We start from the raw sequence: 21962 nt of genomic DNA, 5'->3' as shown, positions 1-21962 counted from the left end.
CCGGCCTCGGTGTTCTCCTCTGCGCAACGGGCCAGCGGGGCGGCCCGGGCGAGCATCCTGCCCCAGCCCATCCGGACCGGGGATTCGGAAACCTCACCGAGGCGGTTATGCCGCGAGAGGACAATGAGGAGAGGAGGCCCCGCCGCCCCGGGGAGGGGGAAGCCCTGGGGACCCCCGTCTCCAGCCCCGCTCCCCCCATCCCTCACTCACTCACTCACCCCAGTCGCTGCGTCCCGGACGCCGCCGCGCGCCCCGCTTCCCACTACCGGGACACGCCCCCCACCTCCCATTGGCCCTGCCACACCCCCCGCCGTTTCTATTGGTCTTCCCCCCACGGCGGTCACGCCTCCTCGCCCCGCCCATCGGCTGCGGCTCAGGCGGCGCCGCTTCCCCAGCCGCCCCGCGCAGCAGGGTCGTCTCCAGGGGGCGGGACTGTCGCTAGGGGGCGCGGCTAAAGGCTGGGGCAGCCAATAGGGGGCCGGGCGCGCACGGTAGCGGGACTCCACATGCGGGCGGTGGGGGGCGCTGCGCCGAGCAGAGGAGTGGGTCGGGGGGGCACTCGCCCGGTCCCCCCCATTCCCCGGCGATGTAGTTGCCATGGCAACCTGTCATTTCCCTGACAATTTTTTGCGGCTCAGGCCTGGATCTCCGAGCCCGGCCCGAGCTGGGGCCCGGGCGCAGCGGCTGGGCGGGGCTGGCTTATCCCATCCCATCCCATCCCATCCCATCCCATCCCATCCCATCCCATCCCATCCATCTCCTGGAGACAACCCTGAGGCTCCGGACAGCCTGGCCCGGCTGAGCTCCCAGGCTCTGTCTGTTCCCATCCAAGCCGCGTGTCCCTTCACCGGTGGGATGGAGCATGGGGAAGGGCCACGTCTCCCCGAGGGGACGGTGACGCACCAGCAGGGATGGACGGAGCCGGCTGTCAGGGGCGTCGAGGGTGGGAAAGGCAGCTGGGATGCGTCCTTGCCAGGAAAATGCTGCCGATTCCCTTCCAAAGAGCACGTCCGCCCGCCCGGGAATGCTGCGGGGGGAGGCAGCAGCCCCACCATGCGGGGCAAGAGCCGCCCCCGTGGCGGAGCAGGGTCAGGGCTCGCTCAGCCCCAGTCAGCAGGCAGGGCTGGATCTCACAGGCAGTGCCGGCAGGGACACGGGGACAGGGGACACAGCACACCCCGGGGGCTAAGATTACCCATCCCCCGGCTCGTCCCATGGCCCCCCGGCAGCCCCGGATTCGGCCAGAGCCTCCATATGCCAGAGCACTTAAAACGGTGGGGCTTCATTCCCAGGGAGCTGCTGGAGCCCCAGCTGTGTCCTCGCCTCTGGTACGTGTGACACCACACACGGCTCTGCCCCCAGGGAAGGGACACGCCGAATCCAGCTCACCCCTCCGCCGAGACACACAACACACCTACACCTTGGAAGAAAACAACTGGTTTTTACCCTAAAAAGGCCACAGGTGACCTGGGAACAGTGAAAGTCATGCCCAGAGCCACCCTCGGGCATCTCCCCACCACTGGGGACGTCCCCAGGGGAGATGATCGGAGGAGCAGGGGGTATCTCCGGGTACTCCCCACCCCACGGCTGGGCTGCCCATGCGCTCGGTGGGTGGCAGTGCCAGGCTGAGACCCGGAGCTGCTGCCCAGCCGCACCATGAGCAGGTCTGTGTGCCAAGGCACAGATTTTCTCGGAGATTACAAAAACAAACAGCTTTGAGTAAAGGATTAAATCTCAGCCTCTGCCAGCACACGCCTCCCCGGCCCCAGCAGCCGAGCGGCATCCCCACGCTGCCCACCGCCCGCTGATGCAGGACCAGTTGGGAAATAAAGACCCCCAGGCTGGGGCAGGCTGGTCAGCCTTGCAGGGAGGTCTCCAAGCCATGACCCGGCTTTTTAATTACTAATGGGCAAGGAAGAACCGCTGCCATCGGCGGGCGCTGGCTGGAGGGCTGAGCAAAGCCCATGCCGTAGTGATGCTGTTGCTGTGCTGCCCACCAGCGGGCACGGGGGGGGTCCCAGAGGTGGGCACAGGGTCCCTGATTCTGCATCTGCTTTTTCCACCTCTGGCTTTTGTTTTTGAGAGTCCACCCTGGGAACCGGGGCAACTGGGAGGCGGCGGGATGGCTCTTCCAGCTCAGGAGGAGCTCTCACTGGTGTGAGAGGTGGGGCAGGCGGCGGGGGTAGGGGGCAGCCCCGGGGGAGGGGCTGCCGGGTGGGCGAGGGTCCGCTCACCGCTGCTTGCACTGGGCTTCCTGCAGGCGCCGGCTGAGGTCGTCTATCCGCACGTTCTTGAGGTGCAGCAGCTGCTCCAGCCTCCCCACCTTCAGCTGCAGGATCTGAGCAGAGACCCCGACACCCCCTCAGTTTGGTTCCGGGGGGCAGAAGGCACATCCATACGCCCCACATAGGCCAGCAGCAAGGACGGGGAGCACAGGGGGAATGGGGAGACTCGGGGCCAGGCTGATGTGGCTGCTGGAGTCACTGAGCTGCATCAGCCATCTTTAACCACAGGGGAAACTGAGGCAGGTGAGCACCACTGCCAGATTTGGGGTCCCTATTCCTGCTCCCACAACCCGCATCAAGCAAACACTCCCCCCAAAACATGGCTCGGGAGTCCCAGCTCCCCACCAGGACCCGGTGGTGCATCTTTGCATCCGAGACACCCCATAGTATTCCTTCCCCTCTTTCAAAATTTTACATCTTAGGAGATGTTTTCCAGCAGAAAAGCTCCGGTTTTAGGCAAGACAGAGCCATCGCCCTGGCTTGGTGCTGGGTGAAGCTCTGTTTCAAAAATCCCCCACTGCCCCAGGTTAAACAAGGGATACCCAGAGCCCTGGGATGGTCCAGGGGGCACGGCAAGCCACGTGCAAGGGTCTATGCAGCTGTGATGCCCATTCTGCGTCACCCTCAGTACTGCGGGCCGGAAGGACTGACCAGAAAGGATGAGGACCAGGAACATTTGGGAATCACGGATTGATGTGATTGATGTGACTGATGTGGGTGTGTGTCACAGAGATTGAGGGCATGGCCAGGCGGGAAGGATTGAAAGAGAAAGCTGTTCGCCCCAGGGGGAGATCTGCAGGCAGAGGCTTTACAAGGGCTTTTAACGGATAAATGTCAGCAAAACACCTTCTGCTGCGCAAGGAGACGAGGGCTCCGGGGACTGAACCACTGGTCTCCCGGCCACACTGAGCTATCGCTGCCTGTCTAGCCTGGCTTGGCCAGACTTTTGTCCTTTAAGCCCAGCACAGTACCCAGGAGCCCAGCACTGCCCTGGAGCAGCCAGAGGAGCACCAAGCCAGACGTTGGCCAGCTGGACCACAGCAAAGCCACTGCCAGGCTGGCCCACGCCCAAGGGTGTCACCAGAGCTGGGAACATCCCAGTAGGGGAGCAGCCCAGGAAGTTGACAGCATGGAGCAAACACCTCTTTGGGCTGTCATGTACACCACCATTACAGGACAGTTGGGGAGGCAAAGGGAGTCTGTCCCTCGGTGCTGCCACGGGGACAGCACTTGGCCAAGGTGACAGGAGGGTGGGCTCACCTGGATGGTCTCCTGTGCCAGGAGCAGGGCCTGCTCCCTCTCTGCCAGCTGCAGGTGGACAGAAGCATGCCCTGGCGGAGCCTGGGCACAGCCATGTTGGTTCTTCGTCACCCTGGACCAGGAAAGGAAACACCAGGACAATAACTGACCCCTGCTGCAGTGTTGCTGAGAGCCCACGGAGCCGTACAGGCCATGGGGCTCATGCACATGCCCCGCTCCTCCGAGTCCTGCCCTACACACCGCTGCCCCTCTGGCACAGGGCTCCCCTGAACCCCATGAGGACCCAGAGAGCCCCATTCCTCGAGAAGCCCCCAGGAGGGGCATGTCACCAGCACCCAGGACATGCCTTCATTGTCTCTGCACAGCACCAGCAGTCCTTACCTCACAGCTCTGGGAGACTCCTGGGCATAGCCTCCTCCCACGCTGCTCTTTGCCTTTGAGTAGCCTGCAAAACACAGCAGTTAGCACATAATCTGCCCAAACAGCTCTGCCCACCCAACCCGTTCCCCCCCCCACCCCCCGGGAACACCCCTTTCCAGCAGTGTCTCCTATCCTCCCAGAGCTGGCTCATTATTTGGGCATCCCAGCACGAGGCAGGGCTGTGTATGCCCCCCCTCCAGGGACCAGAAAGGTCACGGTTTGGGGTTTGGGCCCAGGGATCCCATAACACAGCCAGGATGGGACCCGCCTTCATGAAGGGCCACACACTGGCCCTACCTGTGTCCAGGTAGCTGACCTCTTCCAGCGCTGCCCGTACACCCCGCTCCTGCACAAAGAGAAAAGAAAATACCCATCACACCTGGCCAAGTGCCCACAAACAGCTCCTGTGCCAGAGAGGGGGCCTGGCCAGGACCCAGTGTCGGAAAAAGAGGAGACAGTGTACCCCAGCCTGCCCGGCTGCTCATGCCACCACTCTCTGATTGATGCTGGGGCTTGAGGCTCTGGGGAGCACCAGGGTGGGGGGTTTGCTCCCACAGCAGTGGGAGAGGCCAGTTCAAAGCAGACGGCTCCCAAGGCGGCTTTGGTGCTGACTGCCTGGGCGTTACAGCCTGAAGGCAAGGCTGGGATTCATCTGCCCGCATTCCTGCCTGCTTCACAGCCCTTTCCGTAGCAAATTCCTCCTCTGACCTGAGCACCAGAGTCACAGGCAGAGATAGCTCAGCCTGCACCAACCCCACAGGTTCATTATCCTCCTCTCACACGATGAAGACCAGGACAGCCACAGGCTGAGGGTTTGCTCGGAGCAGGAGAGGAGGCAGCTGTTGCTGCCAGCCCCATCCTGGAGCTGTGTGCTCAGCACACACTGCCAAGCCCTATGCAACCCCAGACACCCTCCCTGCTCCTCTTCAGGGGCCTCACACAAGCAGGGAGCACAGTGAGAAGGGCCAGCTGATGGGCATTGGGGAAGGAATGTGATGGAGACCACGTCCCCTCTTTTCCCTGACTCACAGCGGCTCCTCCCGGGCTGCCTGGGCTAAGTCAAGACTATGGATCAAGCAGGGCCACGGTGCTTCCCACGACAGCGCACGGCTGCCATCTGTGGCTGTTGAGCAAGGCTGGCCCTGCCACCTGCATTGCTTCCCAGTGGGGTGCTCCTCTGCCCATGTGGGGGGCTCTCTGTCACCAAGTACTCCAAGGACATGGCAGCGGGATCCTCATGATGGGGAGACAGAGGCGCTCAGGGGGATAGTGATGCCCATAAGGACGCCTGGAGCACAGCCTGGCCCTGCTCTGATTATACTGACCTCTCTATGGGGTGGCTACTCACCCTCATTGCTCTGCAGCCCCTTAGCCACAGTATCTACAACTAGGATGTGGCACACGATGTGTCCCCCTTCCCCCAAGCCCCTCTGACCTGGCCTGGGCCAGGCACCACCTTGCTCTGCTTCTGCTTCTCATCAATCTTCTGCCGCAGCAGGAGCAGCACCTGCTCCACTATGCCCGGCCGGCACTGCACAACCTGCCGGATCACGTCTTCTGGGATGGAGAAGTTCAGCTTACTCAGCACTTTCCTAAAAGAGTAGGCAAATGAGCACCCAGGAGGGCAGGGAGGCAGGCACCCCCCTGCCTGCAGCACCCTCAGCCAGGTCCCAGTTGGCCTGGTCCCCAGCCAGGACAAGTGGGGACACTCTGCAGGGCAACACAGTCCTCCCAGTATGGGAGTGCCACCCAACCCAGTACCTGTTGAGATGGCCCCAGTTGGCAAGTTTCTGCGGCGTGGAGCTGGCAGGCACATAGCTGTGCAGCTGCACCATGGCAGGGAAGAAAAACTTGACCACCTCGGCCGCCAGCACTGGGGAGGAGAGGAGGAGAGGGGCTTGGGGGCGGCGGGCACACCGGGACCTCCACCCCAGGCCCACAAGGCCTGGCGGCCACGCTGGCCTAGTCCCATCCCTAGGCCCGCCGCCCACCCCCTGGCCCGTCCCTCCGGGCCTTCTCATCCCACCCCCGTCGCTGAAGTCTCGGGCGATGCTCCTGCGTGGCCGGGAGAGCGGCACGGCATCCAGCCAGCGGTAGAGGGCCCGCAGCTCGCCCTCCACCCCGCCGCCCGCCATGCGTCGTCCCGTCCACCCCGGGTCGCCCCGCGTCCCGCCGCCATGGCAACGGCCCCGCGGGGCATGCTGGGAGCGCGCGCGCCCGTCGCCTGGCAACGAGCGGCCCGACGGTGGGGGGGGAGAGGGGGAGAGGGAGAAGTCCGGAGGGGGAATGAGGGGCTCAGAGCAATGGGGGGGGGGGGGGGCGGATCCTGAGTGATGGGGGGGCTCTGAGCAAGGGGAAGGGGTCTGGGGGTGCAGGACCAGGGTGAGGGAGCCTGTGAGCAATGGAGGGGGGTGTCCAGGACCATGGTGAGGGAGGCCCTGAGTACCGGAGGTCCTGAGCCACATGCGAGGGGGGAGGCACTAGGGGTGCTGAGACCGCAGCAAGGGGGTCCCTGAGGAAGGGAGGGGGCAGGACCAGGTCAAGGGGGGCCACAAGCAGTGGGAGAGGCTCGGGGGGGGAGCACCCACAAGCAAGGAGGACCCTGAGCAAGGGGGATCATCACTCTGGGAAGGTGCAGGGAGGAGGATCCCAAGATGGTCCTGTGGTGGACCCCAATGTGGCAGGTGGTCCTGGCTGCCAGTCCCCCCAGGCTAAAGATCAGCTCAAGACGGTGCTCTTGGCAATGGGTACCCCGAGCCTTTGTCCAAGGCCTGCCGTCCCCTCCTGGGGGCAGCTGCTGCAGGGACATTTCCCAGGGGTGGACACTATAGCTGGGATGGACCCCTTCCCTGGGATGGGCACCATAGCTGGGACAGACATCTTAGCTGGGATGGACACCATAGCTAGGATGGACATCTTAGCTAGGGTGGACATAGAATCATAGAGTCACAGAATATCTCAAGTTGGAAGAGACCCCTAAGGACCAGAGTCCAACTCCCTGCTCCTTGCAGGACTACCTAAAACTAAACCATGTGACTAAGAGTGTCATCCAGATGCTCCTTGAATGCTGACAGGCTTGGTGCCGTGACCACTTCCCTGGGGAGCCTGTTCCAGGGACTGCTCAGTGAAGAACCTTTTCCTAACATCTTAGCTGGGATGGGCACCATAGGTGGGATCGACACCATAGCTGGGACCAACATCTTAGTGGAGAAGGGCATCTTAGCTATGAAGGACATCCTAGCTGGGATGGGCACCATAGGTGGGATCGACACCATAGCTGGGACCAACATCTTAGTGGAGAAGGGCATCTTAGCTATGAAGGACATCCTAGCTGGGATGGGCACCATAGGTGGGATCGACACCATAGCTGGGACCAACATCTTAGTGGAGAAGGACAACTTAGCTGTGTCAGACATCTTAGCTGGGATGAACATCTTAGCCGGAACGGACACTTCTCTGGGACGGACATCTTAGCTGGGACAGACAAATACCATCAGCAAAAACACCTCTTCCCAGCACCCATAGAACCAGCCACGTTTGCAGGTGGGCAGCCAGGACTCCCTGCAACACTGACACCACAGTCGCCCTAGTGGTGGCCCACAAACCTGGCTCCCTCCTGGGACTGCGCATGGCTTCAGGCTCCCAGCTGTGGTTCCTGGCAGCCAGGCTGTGGGCTCCTGCCCAGCGAAGCCGAGCAGAGGAGTGAGCTGAAAGCATGGCACAAACCAAGCCGGGAGGTGTGGGGTCGGTGCCGTGGCTCAGGCACCCCATGGGGCTGCTCCACTGCCCAGGACATGGGCAGGAATGGGCAGATTACAGTGCTGCGGACAGTGATACTGGGGCAAGCGAGATGCTGGGGACACTGATAAGCCCTGTCCGTGGCTCAGTCCCCGGTGAGGTGGGATGGGGACAGCGTGGGGATGGCTCCTGCCAACAGGGCGGCTTATCTGCTGCTGCCGCCTGCTGGGTCCCCGCTCGTCCCTGGCCATGGCAGGGCCGAGACCCGGGAGCTTGGGCTCTGCCGCCAGCAGCCCGGCAGGATGCCTGCCTCAGTTTCCCCACCCCACCCCTCTGCTGGCCACAGCAGCTGCGAAAGGTGGGAGGCTAACGGGGTTTCACTCCTGGTTTGGTTCTCGCTGAAGATAAAAGCAGCCTGAAAGGGTTTATTTTTGGCCAAACCAGAACCAAATTCAGCGCGTTGAACCAGAACGTCCCTCTCCATGGCGGGGCAGGGTTCATGGCAGCAGCCACCATCCCCAGGCCCCAAGTCACAGGAGCAGGCGACAGCCACAGCCTCCCCTGGGTGCGCGGAGCAAAAAGCAGCAAAACAGGAAGGGGGGGATGGAGACGCCCTTTGTCCCCCCCCGCAGCTTCCTCCCCGCCACCACCAAGGATGCTTCGGGGTGGGGAGGTTTTGCTCCGAGAGCCCCAGGATCCTCCGGCCGCAGCTTCCGAAACTGCAGCCTCACCCAGAGCCTCTGCCACAGCCGTGGGTCTGTGCCGGCAAAGCCACATCCAGTGCCACCACCACTGCCAGCCCCTCAGCAGCTTGCTGCCACCATCCTCTTCCTCCTCCTAAGCTCTGCTCCTCTAGCTCAACCAACCTCTGAAGTCTTTAAAATCTCTCAAATCCTTGTATTTTGGTGGTGAGGCACCCTGGAGCCCCACATGCCCCGTGGCATGGGAGGTGGGTGACCCCCCCCAACTTGCTGCAATCCCCACCCAGAGCTGCTGCATTTCCAAGCTGGGGCTGGTGGCTTTGCAATGCCCGTGGTGACACTGGCCACGTCTGTGTGTGTGCTGCCCACCAGCTGCCATGCAGGACCCCCGGGGACCACTGGGGACCACAGGGACCATGGGATGCTCCATCCCTCAACTGCAAGGCACCGTCAAGGAGAGAGCCAGAGGCTGGTACCCTCCTCCTGCGTCCCCTGCCATCATGCCACACCATGCCATGCCACACGTGGGGCCGAGGCTGACCCTGCCCCACAGATCCCTTGGGGCCAGCACCGAGGTGGCCAGCACTGATACAAGGCTCCTGCTTCCTGCTTCCCTGCATCATCCCATCCCTGATACCAGCACCAAGAGCACCAGCATCCTGCCATGGCTGCCCCATGCACAGCAGCGAGGCCCCCCCACTTTCTCCCCCCCCCCCCCTCAAAAAAACCAGCCACAGCTACAAAGAATTTTGAAAAAAACAGCTGGATGGGCACACTTTGCCTTTTGGGGCAGAAAACAGGTTTTCTGTGGCCAGGCAAAAGCTCTTTGTGGAAGATGGTGGCGGTTTTGGTGCAAATTCCTGCCCAGAACACCCAGGTTTCCCAGGGAAGGAAAGGGGATGCTGCGGGATTATTTCCTGAAGGGGGGACAGGGGGGGGTCGTCCCCCAGGTTGGGTTCCCACATTGGGGCAGTCTGGGCTGGGTGAGGGGCTCCGGGAGGTGATGGGACACTCATAGCCACCCAATGGGTTGGGACACTGTGGGGCTGCGACTGTGGGGCAGGAGAGTCCAGCCCCCTCCCCAACCCAGCCCTGCCACTGCTAACAGCCCCCCACCCCATCCTCGTTAATTAGAGTAATCTTTATGGCAGCTCTTGCTGTGCGGCCATTAAAGTGAGCCAGCCTCCTCCAGCCCCCGAAGCCCCTCCTGCACCCCCACCCCCACCCCCAGCCCCCAGCTCAACCTCGGGTGGCTGGAAGCAATTAAAGCCTTTGGTGGCCAGGGAGGACGTTCCACAGCCGCCCAGCTGGGGAGCCGGGCACCCCCCCAGGGCCGCCTGTCCTCCTCCCTGGGACACCTTGGGGTGCTGCAGCCCTGCTCCCCGCACCCCGGGGACCCCCAGCCCACGGCAGCACTGATCCCCAGCCCCGCTGCTGTGCTGGGATGTGCTGGGACATGCCTGGGGGGTGAGGGGGAATGTGAGACCCCCGTGCCCTGCGCTTGCTCCAGGAAAGCAGGATCTGGCCATGGGGGTGTCATGGCAGCCAGCGGGGCCCAACCCCCCCCCCCCCCCCCCCAGCTGGGGGGAGCTGCCCCCTCACCTCTCCTGCCCTGGCTGGGGAGGGGTCTCCACCCCGGCCACCCCCTCCTCTTTTCTTTTCCCCTCTGAAAGGAAAGAATGGGGCCGGGGACAATGGATGACAGGCCGGGACGGCCACCCAGGCCGCAGCCGCCCAGCACATTCCTGCCCGGCTTTCCTTCAGAAAGCCCCCGGCCAGGCTGGAGACCCCCTCCCCGGGCAGGGGCCTGGCTGTCTGCCCTCCCCAGGCAGACAGATGGACGGAGGTCTGTGGCTGGGGGGTACCAGGCTGGGGGACAGGGCAGCAGGTTTGGGTTTCAGGCCTGCTGACATGTGGTGGCACATGGCATGTGGCTTTAGCATGGGAGGAGCAAGGGGGGGACCCAGCCAGGACCCTGGGGGGACAGTGAGGCGAGGGGCAGCAGCAGCCGCAGTACCCCCATCCTGGGGAGCGTTCCGTGTGGGAAGGGGTATTTGACTTTCTGGCTTTTTCCCTAGGGCTGGGGGAGGGGGGGATGGGACACACAGCGTGGCCCCCTTCCTTTCCCAATGCAGGGCTGGCCCCCAGTATGACCCCAGCTCACACTGGGGCTGAGCCCAGCACCCCCCAAGCATCTGCTCCAGGCCACGGGGCTGGCATGTGACTGGGGGGGGGGGGCAGGAGGGTCCCGTGTCTGCACACTGGGACGCCCCCAGGACTGCACCACCATCCACAGACACCCACCACTCACCCTCCCCAGCCTTGCGCCCTGCCATGCAGCCCCCACCTCCACGTGCACCCCCAGCCAGGCACCTCTCCATGTCCCCTCCCCATGTCCCCTCCCCACTATGGACACCCTGCTCCATGTCCCTACAAGCCATGGCCCCTCCACGTTCCCCCTGCCATGCATCTTTCCACCCGCCCCCCCCATCCATGCAGCCCTCCCGCCTCTGTTTCCCCCCCGCCTCTGTTTCCCCCCCGCCTCTGTTTTCCCCCCCCAGCCATGTCCCCCTCCACCTTCCCTCAGCCATACACTCCTCTACACCCCCATCCACACTCCCTGCCCCCCAGGCCATGTCCTCCTCCATGTGCCACCAACCATGCACCTCGCCACACATCCCCCAGCCATGTGCCCCTCCGTGTCCCCCAGCCATGTCCCTCTGCCCACCGCCAGGACCTGAGCCATGCACACAAACCCCATGCCCCCACGCCCCCTGCCGTGCCTCCCCCATGAACCACACTGCCCATGCCCCCCCTGTGGGCTGTCCCCCCGCCATGTCCCCCCACCCCAGCTGTGCCACTCATCCACTTTGGGCTGTGTTCCCCAGCCATGTGGCCCCTCCAATTCTCCCCCCAGCTGTGCTTTGCCCCCACTTTGGGCTGTGCCCCAACATGTCCCCCCAACCATGTGGCCCCCTGCCTCTGCCCTCCCCCCCACAGTGTCTTGGCCCCACTGTGGGACATTCTCCCCTGTCCGTCCGCCCCCCCGCCATGGCCCCCAACCCCAGCTGTGCCACTCATCCACTTTGGGCTGTGTTCCCCAGCCATGTCGTGTCCCCCCCCCCGATTCTCCCCCACCCAGTGCTTTGTCCCCACTTTGGGCCATGCCCCAGCGCATCCCCCAACCATGTGTCCCCCTGGCTCTGCCCCCCGCCCACTGTCTTCCCCCCCACTGTGGGCTGTGCCCCCACTGCCATGTCCCCCTACCTCTTATCCACTTTGGGCTGTGTCCCCCAGCCATGTGTCGTGTGTCCCCCCCACCCCGGCTGTGCCCCCCCAGTGTCCTGCCCCCACTTTGGGCCGTACCCCTCCAGCCATGTCCGACACCCCCCGCCCCCCCGCACCCCGGTGCCTTACACCCACTTTGGGCCATGTCCCCCCCGTACCCTCTAGCCATGCCCCCCCCCCCCCCAAGCCGTGGCCCCTCCCGCCCCCCCGGGGGGGCGTGGCTCTGCCCCGCGAGCGCGGCCGGCGCCTCCCCATTGGCTGCGGCCGCGCCGCTCCCCTGTTATTTTTCGAATATAAATAGGGGCGGGGGCGGGCGCGCGCCCCGCCGGGCCCAGCCGAACCGGACGGGGCGGCGGGCAGGGCGCCGCGGGAGGGCACGCGCGATTTTTAATTCCTTTTTAATATATATATATATAGTTTTATAATTGAGCTTCATTTCCTGCACCCGCATGGCGGCGCGGAGCGGGCCCGGCCGCCGTGGGCTGCCCAGGCTGGCGACGGGTCGGGCGGGCATGTCGCCGGTGACCACGCTGGCGCTGGACATGGACAACCTGGCGGGGCTGGGCAGGTGAGCGGGGCTGGGGGGGGGGGCTGCCCTGAGCCACGCGTGGCTCCTCCTGCCGGACACGAGAGACGCGGGCTGAGCCCGGGGGTGGCACCCTGCTTTGGAGGGGGGTTAAGGCATTCTGCCCCCCTTAGCCCCTGCTCCTGCTCCCTCGCCCCCTCGGGGTACCACGTTCCCGCGGGCTGACCCTCCCCCTCCGCTCTGCCTGCAGCCACTGGGACACCCCGAAGCGGAGGGTCGCGGGGCTGTCCTTCCAGAGCCAGTGGTCCAGCCTGTCCCAAGAATCGGTGGCCTCAGACTCCTCCCGGGACTCGGTCTCCTCTGAGTCCTCGGATGCGGGTGAGTAGTGGTCGCTGCTGCAGCCCCCGCCTCGGGCCGTGCAGAGGGAGCTGTGGCATGGGGGGGTGGGGAGTGTCCCCTGGCAGTGGGGTGGAGGATGTGTGGGCAGAGGGCCCCTGCATGTGGCTGGTGAGGCAGGGAGAGGATTTGAGGCTGGGGGCTTCTTGGGGTGCACGTGGGAGCTGGGCCCCATTCTGCTACCGGCTCCTGGCCCTGTTCTGAGTCACTCCCGCCGGGCACTCAGCCCGCGCCTGCTTCAAATTGGAACTTCCTTCACAGTGCTTCCGACTGTGATCCCTTCCCTATGGGGGATGATGGGCAAGAGCCCCCCAGCCCTGCTCCCTGGGGGCTTGGCCATGGACCACCCCAGCAGGGTCCCTGGTTGGGGTGATGTGGGATATCCTAGCCAGGATGGGTGTTCCCAGGGTCAGTGCCATCCCCTTTGCTATGCTGGGGGGGCTTTGTGAGGGACCCTGTGACACACGGTGGGTACCACCAGCCACGGCCCCCTCCCCAGCACTGGCTGGAGCAGTGGGGAAGCACAGCTGGGATGTGGGGGGCTCCTCTGCCCAGCTGCATCCTGTGGAGGGCCCTGCAGTAGCAGTGCTGGTGCTGTGCTGGAGCAGGGCCTGGGGCAGGGAGGGCATGGCTTGGTCCCCAACGGGGCCCAATTTCTTCCCCCTGTGGTGCTACCCCTGCCTCTTGTTCCCACAGGAGTGGGGCTGGACTCCCCCACGCAGGAGGACCCCGCGGTGCTGGAGGAAGTGTGAGTGCCCCGTCCCCCTCCTCAAGGCTCCCTCCTTGCTCTCCCCTGCCTCCCGCGGGCAGTGTGGGACCCTGCCTCCAGTGCCCGGCCTCAGCCCGTCCCAGCCTTGCTGGGGTGCTGTGCTTCCAGCTGTGCCCCCCCCCCCCCACTCAAATCCACTTCTAGGGGGGTGAGAAACCACCCTGCACTGGGGAGAGATGTCAGTGCTGGTGCGCGGCAGGGTTCTGGCAGCGGGTGCAGGCAGGAAGCCCACACGGTGCTGCCTTGCCGCGGCTGGGCCAAATCCTCTTCCGGGCTGCGCTGGCAGAGACGGCTGGCTGCCGGCTCACCGCCTTGCCATGCAGCGGGGCAAGGGTGCTGAGCACCCCCCTGGGCTCCCAACAGCCCCCCACCTCCCTGGGGAGCCTTGGGGTACTGTTGCACTGCCCCCATGGGATGGGGGGTGCAGGTTTCAGCTGAGAGCAAAGCTCTGCAGTGATGCCCTGCTCAGGGTTGAGGGGCTCTGCCTGGTGTACCCACTGCCTGACCCCTCACAGGAGAGGTGCACCTGAGGCCCCCCCATGCCGGTGCTGTGCTGGTGGCTTTACCCAGCCGTTGGCAGAGCCTGGCTGTGGCAGATGTGCCGGGTGAATGAGTAACTGGGGGCAGATGGTGGGAGCGGGGCAGCCATGGGGCTGGGTGTGTTCAGCTGCGGGGGATGTGCCGGTTCCCGTCCTGCCGCAGCGTGCCGCCGGCATGGCCATATGGCTGCCGGCCAGCATCCCTGCCGCGGGCAGATTTACATACAGGTGGAGAGCGGGCGCCACTGCTGCTGGCTTTGTCTGGGCGCAGAGTGAGGTCATTGGGGTGCCCCAGACCACCCCAGTGTGCTGCCTGCCCCCTGCCCCCCAGCCCCAGATTGGGGTCCCTGGTCTGAAAACTGCAGTGTCCAGATGGGGCATTAACCCTTTGTGGGGCTGAAAGCCATCACCACTGGGCTTCTCTCCCCCAGGGGGCTGCCAGCCCCTGTGTGGGGCTGGGGGCACTATGAGGGCTGGGGCTGTCCATCCCTGGGGGTCCTGGGCTGGGGCACAGGCTTCTGTTTCCCCTAACCCCAGCTCTTCTCTCCGTGTAGCTTTGAGAAAGCGATCCTGGAGTCTGGGAGAGTTCTCCAAGAGTAAGTGAAGGGCCTCTGTCCCCGTGGCGAGACCTGAAAGCCAAGCAGTCCCCATGCCCAGACCCAAAAGCCAGGCTGTCCTTGTGCCCTTCCCGGGGTCCAGATCAGGCCGTCAGTGGTCCTTTGTGCTTGCAGGAGTTGTTGCACCAGGGTCCTTTGGGAGCTGTGACAGCTCTGCAGAGGTCTCATGCTGCTGCAGGGGATGGGGGGGCATAGCAACCTCTGTGGGACGCTGCTGGGTTGGGGGAGGGGGACCACATGCCAGCCTCTGTGGGACACCACTGTTCCAGGGCACCCTTTCTCATTCAATCCTTTCCTTTCCCTGCTTCTTGCAGCAATAAGTTCTTTATCCGGAGGATCCACTCGCTGTCGGTAAGTTCTGAGGGCTCTGTGGGGCTGAATGGAGGGAGGCTGGATCCTGCTGTGCCCCTGGCTGGCCCAGCTGGGAGGAGGAGGAAGAGGATGGAGCCAGGGAAGATAGGGGCCATGCAGCACTTCTCACCCCTTCCTGCCTGCTCTGCAGCCAGAGCTCCTGGGGGCCAGCCCGGTCCTGAAGAACATCTCCCATTCTCGGGACTTCAATGGCCACAGGGCTGGCGAGCAGAGGGGCCGGAGGGAGCCTGAGGACAAGGTGAGGGGGACAGCAAGGCTGGGGTGGGGCTGGGAAAGGGGCAGGGGAATGCTAATGCTGTGACCCCCTGCCACAGGAGGGATTTGTCTTCAAGAAGCCGCAGAGGCCAGGTCAGCGCAGCCGGCTGCCCGCCAGCAATGGTGCTGCAGGGAGGGACCGCTTTGCCCAGAGACCCATCTCTGCACCCGGCCTGCTGGTGAGAGGGACTTGGGGGACTCTGGGGGGGGACACAGGGGATGGGTGCTCCTGCTGTAGGGGCTGCTGAGCCAGTACCTGCTGCTCCGACCTCCATGTTTGCCCTGGAGACCTGTGGATGTGGGAACTGAAGGGGCTGGAGTAGTCAAAGCCTGGGGAGGGGACATCCTGCCTCCAAACAGGGCTGGCATGAGGCTCGCCCCACTCCTGGGCTGTGGGCTGTGTCCTCCCCAGTTCAACACCCCTGAGAAGGAAAACGTCCCAGAGGGAGATAGTCCCATTATACTGCGCCGGTGCTCCTTGACCTCCTCCATGTCTGAGGATGAAGATGATGGCTTCATGGAGATCCTGGATGAGGAGGAGATGAAGGTAGGGAGGGCTCCCATGTCTGCGTGGGTGGATGGAGGCTCTGGACACAGGGTCCATCCCTGCTCAGGGAGATTGGGAAGTTGCCAGTGAGACTCAGCCCCTTCACGCTGCTCTCTACCTCTTCCTGTGGCCTTCCTGGCTGCAACCCTGGCAGAGCGATGCCGATGTGCCACAGGGGATGGAGAACCTGCTGACTGCGCCGCTGGTGAGGAAGGAGGAAGCAGAGCTGGTATGTGGGAGCCTTGGGGGGAGTGGATGGAGCCCCGGGGTCTCCAAGGGAAATCTTGGTGTGAGGGTCCCTCACAAAGGGGCCGGTTGGTGAGCAGCACCAGCTTGGGGGTTTTGAGCTCATCCTGGGCAGTGTGTGGCCACCAAAATGGCACCTTTGTTCCCCCCACCCTCATGGTGCTGGTGGGAGCTGGGGGGGATGCAGGGGGATACCAGACCCCTGGGCAGCAACATCGGCTCTCCCCACACAGCGTCCCGCAAAGCGCAGCAAGTGCCGGCAGCTCTTCCGCTCGCCCTCGATGCCCAGCAGTGTCATCAGGCCCATCCTGAAGCGGATAGACCGGCCCCAGGACAGGGACACCCCTGTCAAGACCAAGCGGCGGAGGAGCGTGGCTGGTACCCCCAGTGAGGAGGCAGCAGCGGAGCCAGTGGGTGATGGGGAAGCCTTGGGGTGAAGTGTCCTTGTTGTGGTCCAGTGACAGTCCCTGGTGGGACTGCCCCATGCCCCTGCTGTGCTGGAGCCCTCACTAATGCCGAGGGGATGTCTCTGGTTTGTGTCCCTGCAGAAAGCGTGGCTGCTGCGCTCCAGGTCCTTCTCCCATGAGGAGATTGAGAACCTGCTGGCCAATGACCACCAGGAGCTCATTGGGGACTTCTCCAAGGTAGGACCACAGGGCTGGAGGTCTGGGGGTGGTGCCCCCTTTCCTCCTGAATCAGAGGGTCTGTCAGCAGAGCCCTGTGCCAGCACAAGAGCCCAAACCCAGCTGTGGTGGCTCTTCTTTGGGGACAAGGGGACTTGGGGCTGTGACTTTCACATCTGCAGACCCTGTAGCACATGGAGAGCCTGGTCACTGCTCTTCCAATGTTAGCACCATGCCATGGCTCCCTTGGAGAAGCAGGCCTCAAGGCTGCGGGGATCGGGTGACAGCTTCTGCCCTGAGAAGTCTCCCCTGGGATGGATCTTGATGCAGCACACCTTCTCTCCTCCAGGCATACCTCCTGCAGACAGTGGAAGGGAAGCACCAGGACCTGAAGTACATTTCCCCTGAAATGGTAAGGGAGCAGCAGCCTCTCCCCAAACCCCGCTGTGGGGCTGCCTGCCTGGGTCCCTGCCCCGTGCCGCTCCCCTTGGTGTGACAGGCTTACCCCACAGATGGTGGCAGTGCTGACAGGGCAGTTCAGTAGCCTCATCGAGAGCTGTGTGATCGTGGACTGCAGGTACCCCTACGAGTACGAGGGAGGCCACATCAAGGTCAGAACCGCTGCTGCACCCCTTGGGGATGGGGATGAGGTGGGGGGAAACTCAAACCCATCAAATCCCAGAGGGGCTGAGCCGCCCTCCACCAAGAGGGGTTGAGCAGCCTCCCCAGAGGTGTTGAGCCCCAACTTGCAGGAGGAAGGTTGATGGTGCCCCAGTAGATGGGGTGATGGGAGAGGCTGAGGGCAGCTTATTGAGCACCCCCCATGAATGAAAGGGAGGTGGGGGGATGAAGGTGCCTCCTCTCCCTCTCCAGGGTGCTATCAACCTGCCGATGGAGCAGGATGTGGAGGAGTTCCTACTGAAGAAGCCCATTGTGCCCTTCGATGCCAGCAAGAGAGTGATTGTCATCTTCCACTGCGAGTTCTCCTCTGAGAGAGGGCCCAGGATGTGAGTGACGGTGGATGCTGTGGTCTGCCGGACCTCCCTCTTGGCATGGCTGGATCCTGGCTCAGTGACAATCCCTGCCTTCCCTGTCCCTTCCCATTGCCTTCCCCTGTCCCGCAGGTGCCGGTTTGTCAGGGAGAAGGACCGAGCCTGCAATGAGTACCCCCACCTCCACTACCCGGAGCTCTATGTCTTGAAGGGGGGTTACCGGGAGTTCTTCCCTCAGTACCAGGTGAGTCCACCACCTCTGTCCCCTGTGTTGGCAGGAGGGGGAGGGCTGGGGGGAAAAGCCCTGTCCCTTTCCCAAACCCTGCCCTGCTGAGGGAAGGAGGGGTCTGGCAGTGAGCATCCTCCATGAGGATGGTATCTTGAGGGTCAGGGGACCATGCTGAGGGTCCTGGGCTGCTGGGTTTTATCATGGGTGGGGGCTAGGGGCTACACTACGGGTGCTGACTGGGCCATGGGTGCCCAGACACACTGTGAGCCCCAGGACTATCGCCCCATGCACCATGAGGACTTCAAGGAGGACCTGCGCAAGTTCCGCCTGAAGAGCCGCACCTGGGCAGGCGAGCGCAGCAAGCAGGAGCTCTACAGTCGCCTCAAGAACTTCTGATGGCTCAGGGGGGACCCCCCCACAGCCCCCCACCCCCTTACCCCCCTGGGGCTAGCATCAGACAATATCTCCCAGCCCCAAACCTGGCAGCCCCCAGCTCTCCTCTGCCATGCACCTTGCACAGCATTGCTGACCTCAGCAGCAGCATGGCGGGCATGGTTGTGCTTTTACCCCTTTGTACCCTAAAAAAGGGTAAAAAGAGGGGTTAGGTTTTGTCCTAAATTGTGGCTGGGGGCTGTGGTGGGGGCAAAAATGCCTGGGACTGCTGAATCCAGCCGAGGCCATAAGTAACTGCCAGGTTCAACCTTCCTCTGGGGCTTCAGGCTGGGGGCAGAGCTGTGGTGGGTGCTGGCTGCCTCCCCCAGCTCTCCCCTCCCTGGCACCAGGGATGGGGCTTAGGGGCTGTGGGAGAAGCCACCCTTTCCCCTTGCACCCTGAGCCAGGAGGGGGGCTGTGCCAGCTCCAGGAAAGCCACTGGACTGCAACACATCCCCCCCTGAGCCGTGGAGCTGGGCCGACCCTGTCTGGGGCAGGATTTTCCTGGGAGGGGTGGGGGCCCCAGCTTTTGGGGCTTAATTGGCAGAACTGATGCAGAAAAGCACTTAAACCTCCTGTGCAGCTGGTGGGTGCTGTGGGGCCCCCAGCCCTGGCCCTTCTCTGCTTATGGGGGAAGGGGGGCTGCCTGGGGGTGGGCACCCTGTGGGTGCAGTCACTGACTGCATCAGCCTGGGTTTGGGGTTTTTTTGATGGGGTGCAGGGGGACACCCAACATTGTATTTAAAGTAGTTTGTTCTCCTCTAAGCCAGCTGTGGTTAATGTTGGGGGGTGGCAGGAGGGGCTTCACCCCAACCCCAGAGCTGGGCAGTGGGGGGTGCTGTGGCACAGGGCTGAGCACTTGCCTGTGAAGTGGCAGCTGCTGTTGAAGCACCATGAGCTGGGGCAGGGGGGAAGTATTTCCTCTGCTGGCAGCTGCCCCTGTCATGCTGTACTTGTGTGTCTTTGTTTTTATATGTTGGGTTTTTTAACACTCCTGGTTAATAACTCCTTCGGGAGGCAGAACAAACCTGTGTTCCTGGCTTGTGGCTGCGAGGAAAGCAAAGGCGGGGGAGATGGGCTGCCTGGGGGCTTGGGGAGGGGGGGGAGAGGGTTGGGACTTCACTGTGGTGCTGAGGCAGGGACAAAAGTTGACCTATTCAATGCTGTCCCTGTGCAGTGGGATGGCACTGTGGCAGCATGGCCCCAGCTGGGGAATGGGAGAGCTCTGTCCCACTCATCCATGGCCAGTTCCGGGGGGACACGGGGCCAGGAGCTGGGGGTCGTGGCTGGAACCACCCCCAGGGCCATGTATGGCGAGGGGTTGGAGGGATGACTGGGTGTCCCGCTGCTGAGGAGGGGGAGGGAGGGCACCCTGGCTGTTGCACCCTTCCTGCTGGCCCTGCTGCCTCATTCCTCGTCCCCCCCGCCCCGGGCTGATCCTGTGTTGCCCCCTGGCCTGTCACTCCCTCAGGGTGATCCTGTGGCCCCCAAGCCCTGCCACACACCCCACCCCGACCCTCGGGGTGACCGTGTCCCCCGGGCTGATCCCCGTGTTCTCCCTCTCCCCTGTCACCTCCTCGGGGTGATCCTGGCACCCCTCTCGGGCTGTACTTCCGTAACCACCACCCCCGCCCACCAGCTTCCTATCCGCCAATCAGCGCGCAGCCCACATAGCCCTGGCGAATCGCGACCTGCCGCTGTCACGTGCAAGGGGTGGGCTCTAAGCTTCCGTCCTTTTCCCCTCACTACCCGCGCCTACCAATCGCTGCCGCCTTTACCTTCCGCATCGGCCCAACCCCTGCCCTCCGCTCCCTGCGCCAATCCGAGCTGGGCCCTCGGCACTCCCGCTGACCAATGGCAACCGGCGCAGAGGCGGAGGGGCGGAGCCGTCCCTCCCCCGCGCGCGGGACGGCGGGCCGGGGTCTCGGCGGCGTTGCCATGGTGCGGGCGTTCGTGCTGCTGGCGCTGGGCGGGCCCGACCCCACGCGCCCCGCCCCCTGCCGCGTGCTGTACGCTCGTGCCTTCGGGACCCCCCTTGAGACCTCCCCCGGGGACCCCTCTCGGCAGCGCCTCCGCCGCAAGGAGCAGCTGCTGGCCGTGGCCAGGTACCCGGGACACCCTCATTCCCCCCCGGGGGCGGGGGCTGGGCTCGGCGGGACCCCGGGGCCGGAACACCTCCCCCCCCGGACCCCCCTTCCTGGGATGCTGGGCTCGGTGGGACCCCTGGGACCGTGACCAACCTCCCCCCCCGGCACCCCCAGCGTCGTGGCACCCCCCGTCTGGCAGTGTCAGGCTCATTGGGACCCCCCCGGGGCCATGATACCCTCCTTTTGGGGGGGGTGGCTGGGCTTTGCAGGAACCCCAGCGTGGTGATAGGGGGTCTAGGTGACACCCCCTTCTCCGAGGGTCAGTGGACCTGGGCTCAGTGGACCCCCAGAGCACTGGCAGCCTCCTTTTGGGTGACCAGGGCTCAGGACTCCTGGGGCTGGGACCCCACCCTCCATGGGACCCTCCTTCCTGGGGGTGCTGGGCTGGGTCGGACCCCCAGGACTGTGAGCAGCCCCCCTACCCTCCACAGGACCACTAGGGTTGTGCCACCGCCCCTCTGGCACCCCCAGACTCATTGGAACTCTCTTTGGGGGTGGGGGGAGGGCTCTGGGCTCAGTGGGACACCCAAAGCTCTGACAGCCTCCTTTTGGGGGGCCAGGACTTGGCGGGACCTCCGGGGCCATGGCATCATGGCCCCGGGGGTCCCGCCGAGCCCTGCCCACCCCCCCCAACAGAGGGGGTCACCCTGTTGCTGGATGTGAGGGGGAGTCTTAACGCGAGGTTTCCTCCTTGTCTGCCAGGCAAGTGGCCTCCCAGTGCCAGCTGCTTCAGTCATCCTCAGGGCGCTCATCCTCCCCCCAACTTCCCCAGCTCCCTGACGAGCCGATGTCGCTGCAAGACGCCCCAGGGGGGCTTTTCCAGCTGCCCCCTGGGGACCCCTTCCCTGAACGGGTGACAGTAGCCTGGCTATCAGTCGTGGCCCTCGCCTTCGCCTTGGTTTGTGACCCCCAAGAGAATCTATCACTTGCTGAAATCACCCTGCGCCGCCTGGCCCCCCGCCTGCTCACCACCCTGCGCCTCCTCGGCCCCGGTGCTGATGTCCTGCTCCGACCCGAGACCGCTGACGTCCTCCTCAATCGTCTCCTGCCCCAGGGGCAGATGCTTTTCCTCAATGAACATTTCCTTCAGGCGGTGGACCGGGAGATGGGCATCAAAGCAGCCCGCTGAGCTACAGCTGGCATCCTTGCCCGGCACCCCCTGATATTTTGGGGAGAGAGGCAAGGGAGGGGTCTGAGATGGTCACTGAGCCCCAGTAGGATGGACAGGAGAAGCGACTCAGGAATAAAGAGCAACGTGTTAGCAAAGAGCAGGTTTTTAATCCAAGACAGGACGGCTGGGGAGCGCTAATAGCCATTCCCATAAGAATCCATCTGGAGCTGGGATGGCGCCATGTTCCTGCACTGCTTTGTGTGCACAGGACCGTGGGCAGTGGCTCCGTGGGGCCATAAATGGATGTTAAAAAAGAGGTGGTTCTCCCCCGGGGGGTTCTGCAAACCTGTCACCTGCCAGCCTGAAGGATGGATGGGTGCTGGGGGCCTCCGTGCTCTCTGCATGATGGACCCTGGGTTGGGGTTTCCCCATCCTGCTGCTTTGGGGCTGGCAGAGGGTCCTTGGTGGG

At 63.9% G+C, this 21962-nt stretch overlaps 3 protein-coding genes across 4 annotated transcripts; 2 read left to right on the top strand and 1 right to left on the bottom strand.

The window, feature by feature from the left end:
* Positions 1-1423: 1423 nt before the first annotated feature.
* On the bottom strand, positions 1424-6111 carry SPEF1 (sperm flagellar 1). Its single transcript, XM_074148099.1, has 7 exons — positions 5992-6111; positions 5727-5838; positions 5401-5557; positions 4263-4311; positions 3927-3990; positions 3546-3657; positions 1424-2338 (listed from the first exon to the last, which is right to left on the bottom strand). The coding sequence occupies exons 1-7, from the start codon at positions 6098-6100 to the stop codon at positions 2231-2233; spliced, it is 711 nt and encodes a 236-aa protein (XP_074004200.1). The 5' UTR covers positions 6101-6111; the 3' UTR covers positions 1424-2230.
* Positions 6112-12141: 6030 nt separating this feature from the next.
* CDC25B (cell division cycle 25B) lies at positions 12142-19256 on the top strand. Of its 2 annotated transcripts, none has more exons than XM_074147216.1 (16): positions 12142-12260; positions 12469-12594; positions 13282-13362; positions 14477-14518; positions 14854-14890; positions 15042-15149; positions 15226-15345; positions 15579-15713; positions 15868-15942; positions 16193-16369; positions 16508-16603; positions 16932-16994; positions 17095-17193; positions 17456-17589; positions 17707-17818; positions 18059-19256. In XM_074147216.1, the coding sequence occupies exons 1-16, from the start codon at positions 12142-12144 to the stop codon at positions 18197-18199; spliced, it is 1665 nt and encodes a 554-aa protein (XP_074003317.1). In that variant the 3' UTR covers positions 18200-19256. The 2 variants fall into 2 exon arrangements, with proteins under 2 accessions (XP_074003317.1, XP_074003318.1); XM_074147217.1 differs by having other exon boundaries at positions 12205-12260; positions 12469-12596; positions 13311-13362.
* Positions 19257-20121: 865 nt separating this feature from the next.
* On the top strand, positions 20122-21649 carry AP5S1 (adaptor related protein complex 5 subunit sigma 1). The gene is made up of 2 exons (XM_074148164.1): positions 20122-20340; positions 21085-21649. The coding sequence occupies exons 1-2, from the start codon at positions 20174-20176 to the stop codon at positions 21509-21511; spliced, it is 594 nt and encodes a 197-aa protein (XP_074004265.1). The 5' UTR covers positions 20122-20173; the 3' UTR covers positions 21512-21649.
* The last annotated feature ends 313 nt before the right edge of the window (positions 21650-21962 follow it).

The sequence above is a fragment of the Numenius arquata genome, chromosome 5 (genome assembly GCF_964106895.1).
Source record: "Numenius arquata chromosome 5, bNumArq3.hap1.1, whole genome shotgun sequence".
Classification (NCBI taxonomy): domain Eukaryota; kingdom Metazoa; phylum Chordata; class Aves; order Charadriiformes; family Scolopacidae; genus Numenius; species Numenius arquata.
Note: the sequence above shows the minus strand (reverse complement) of the source record. Positions and strands in the feature narration are given on the sequence as shown.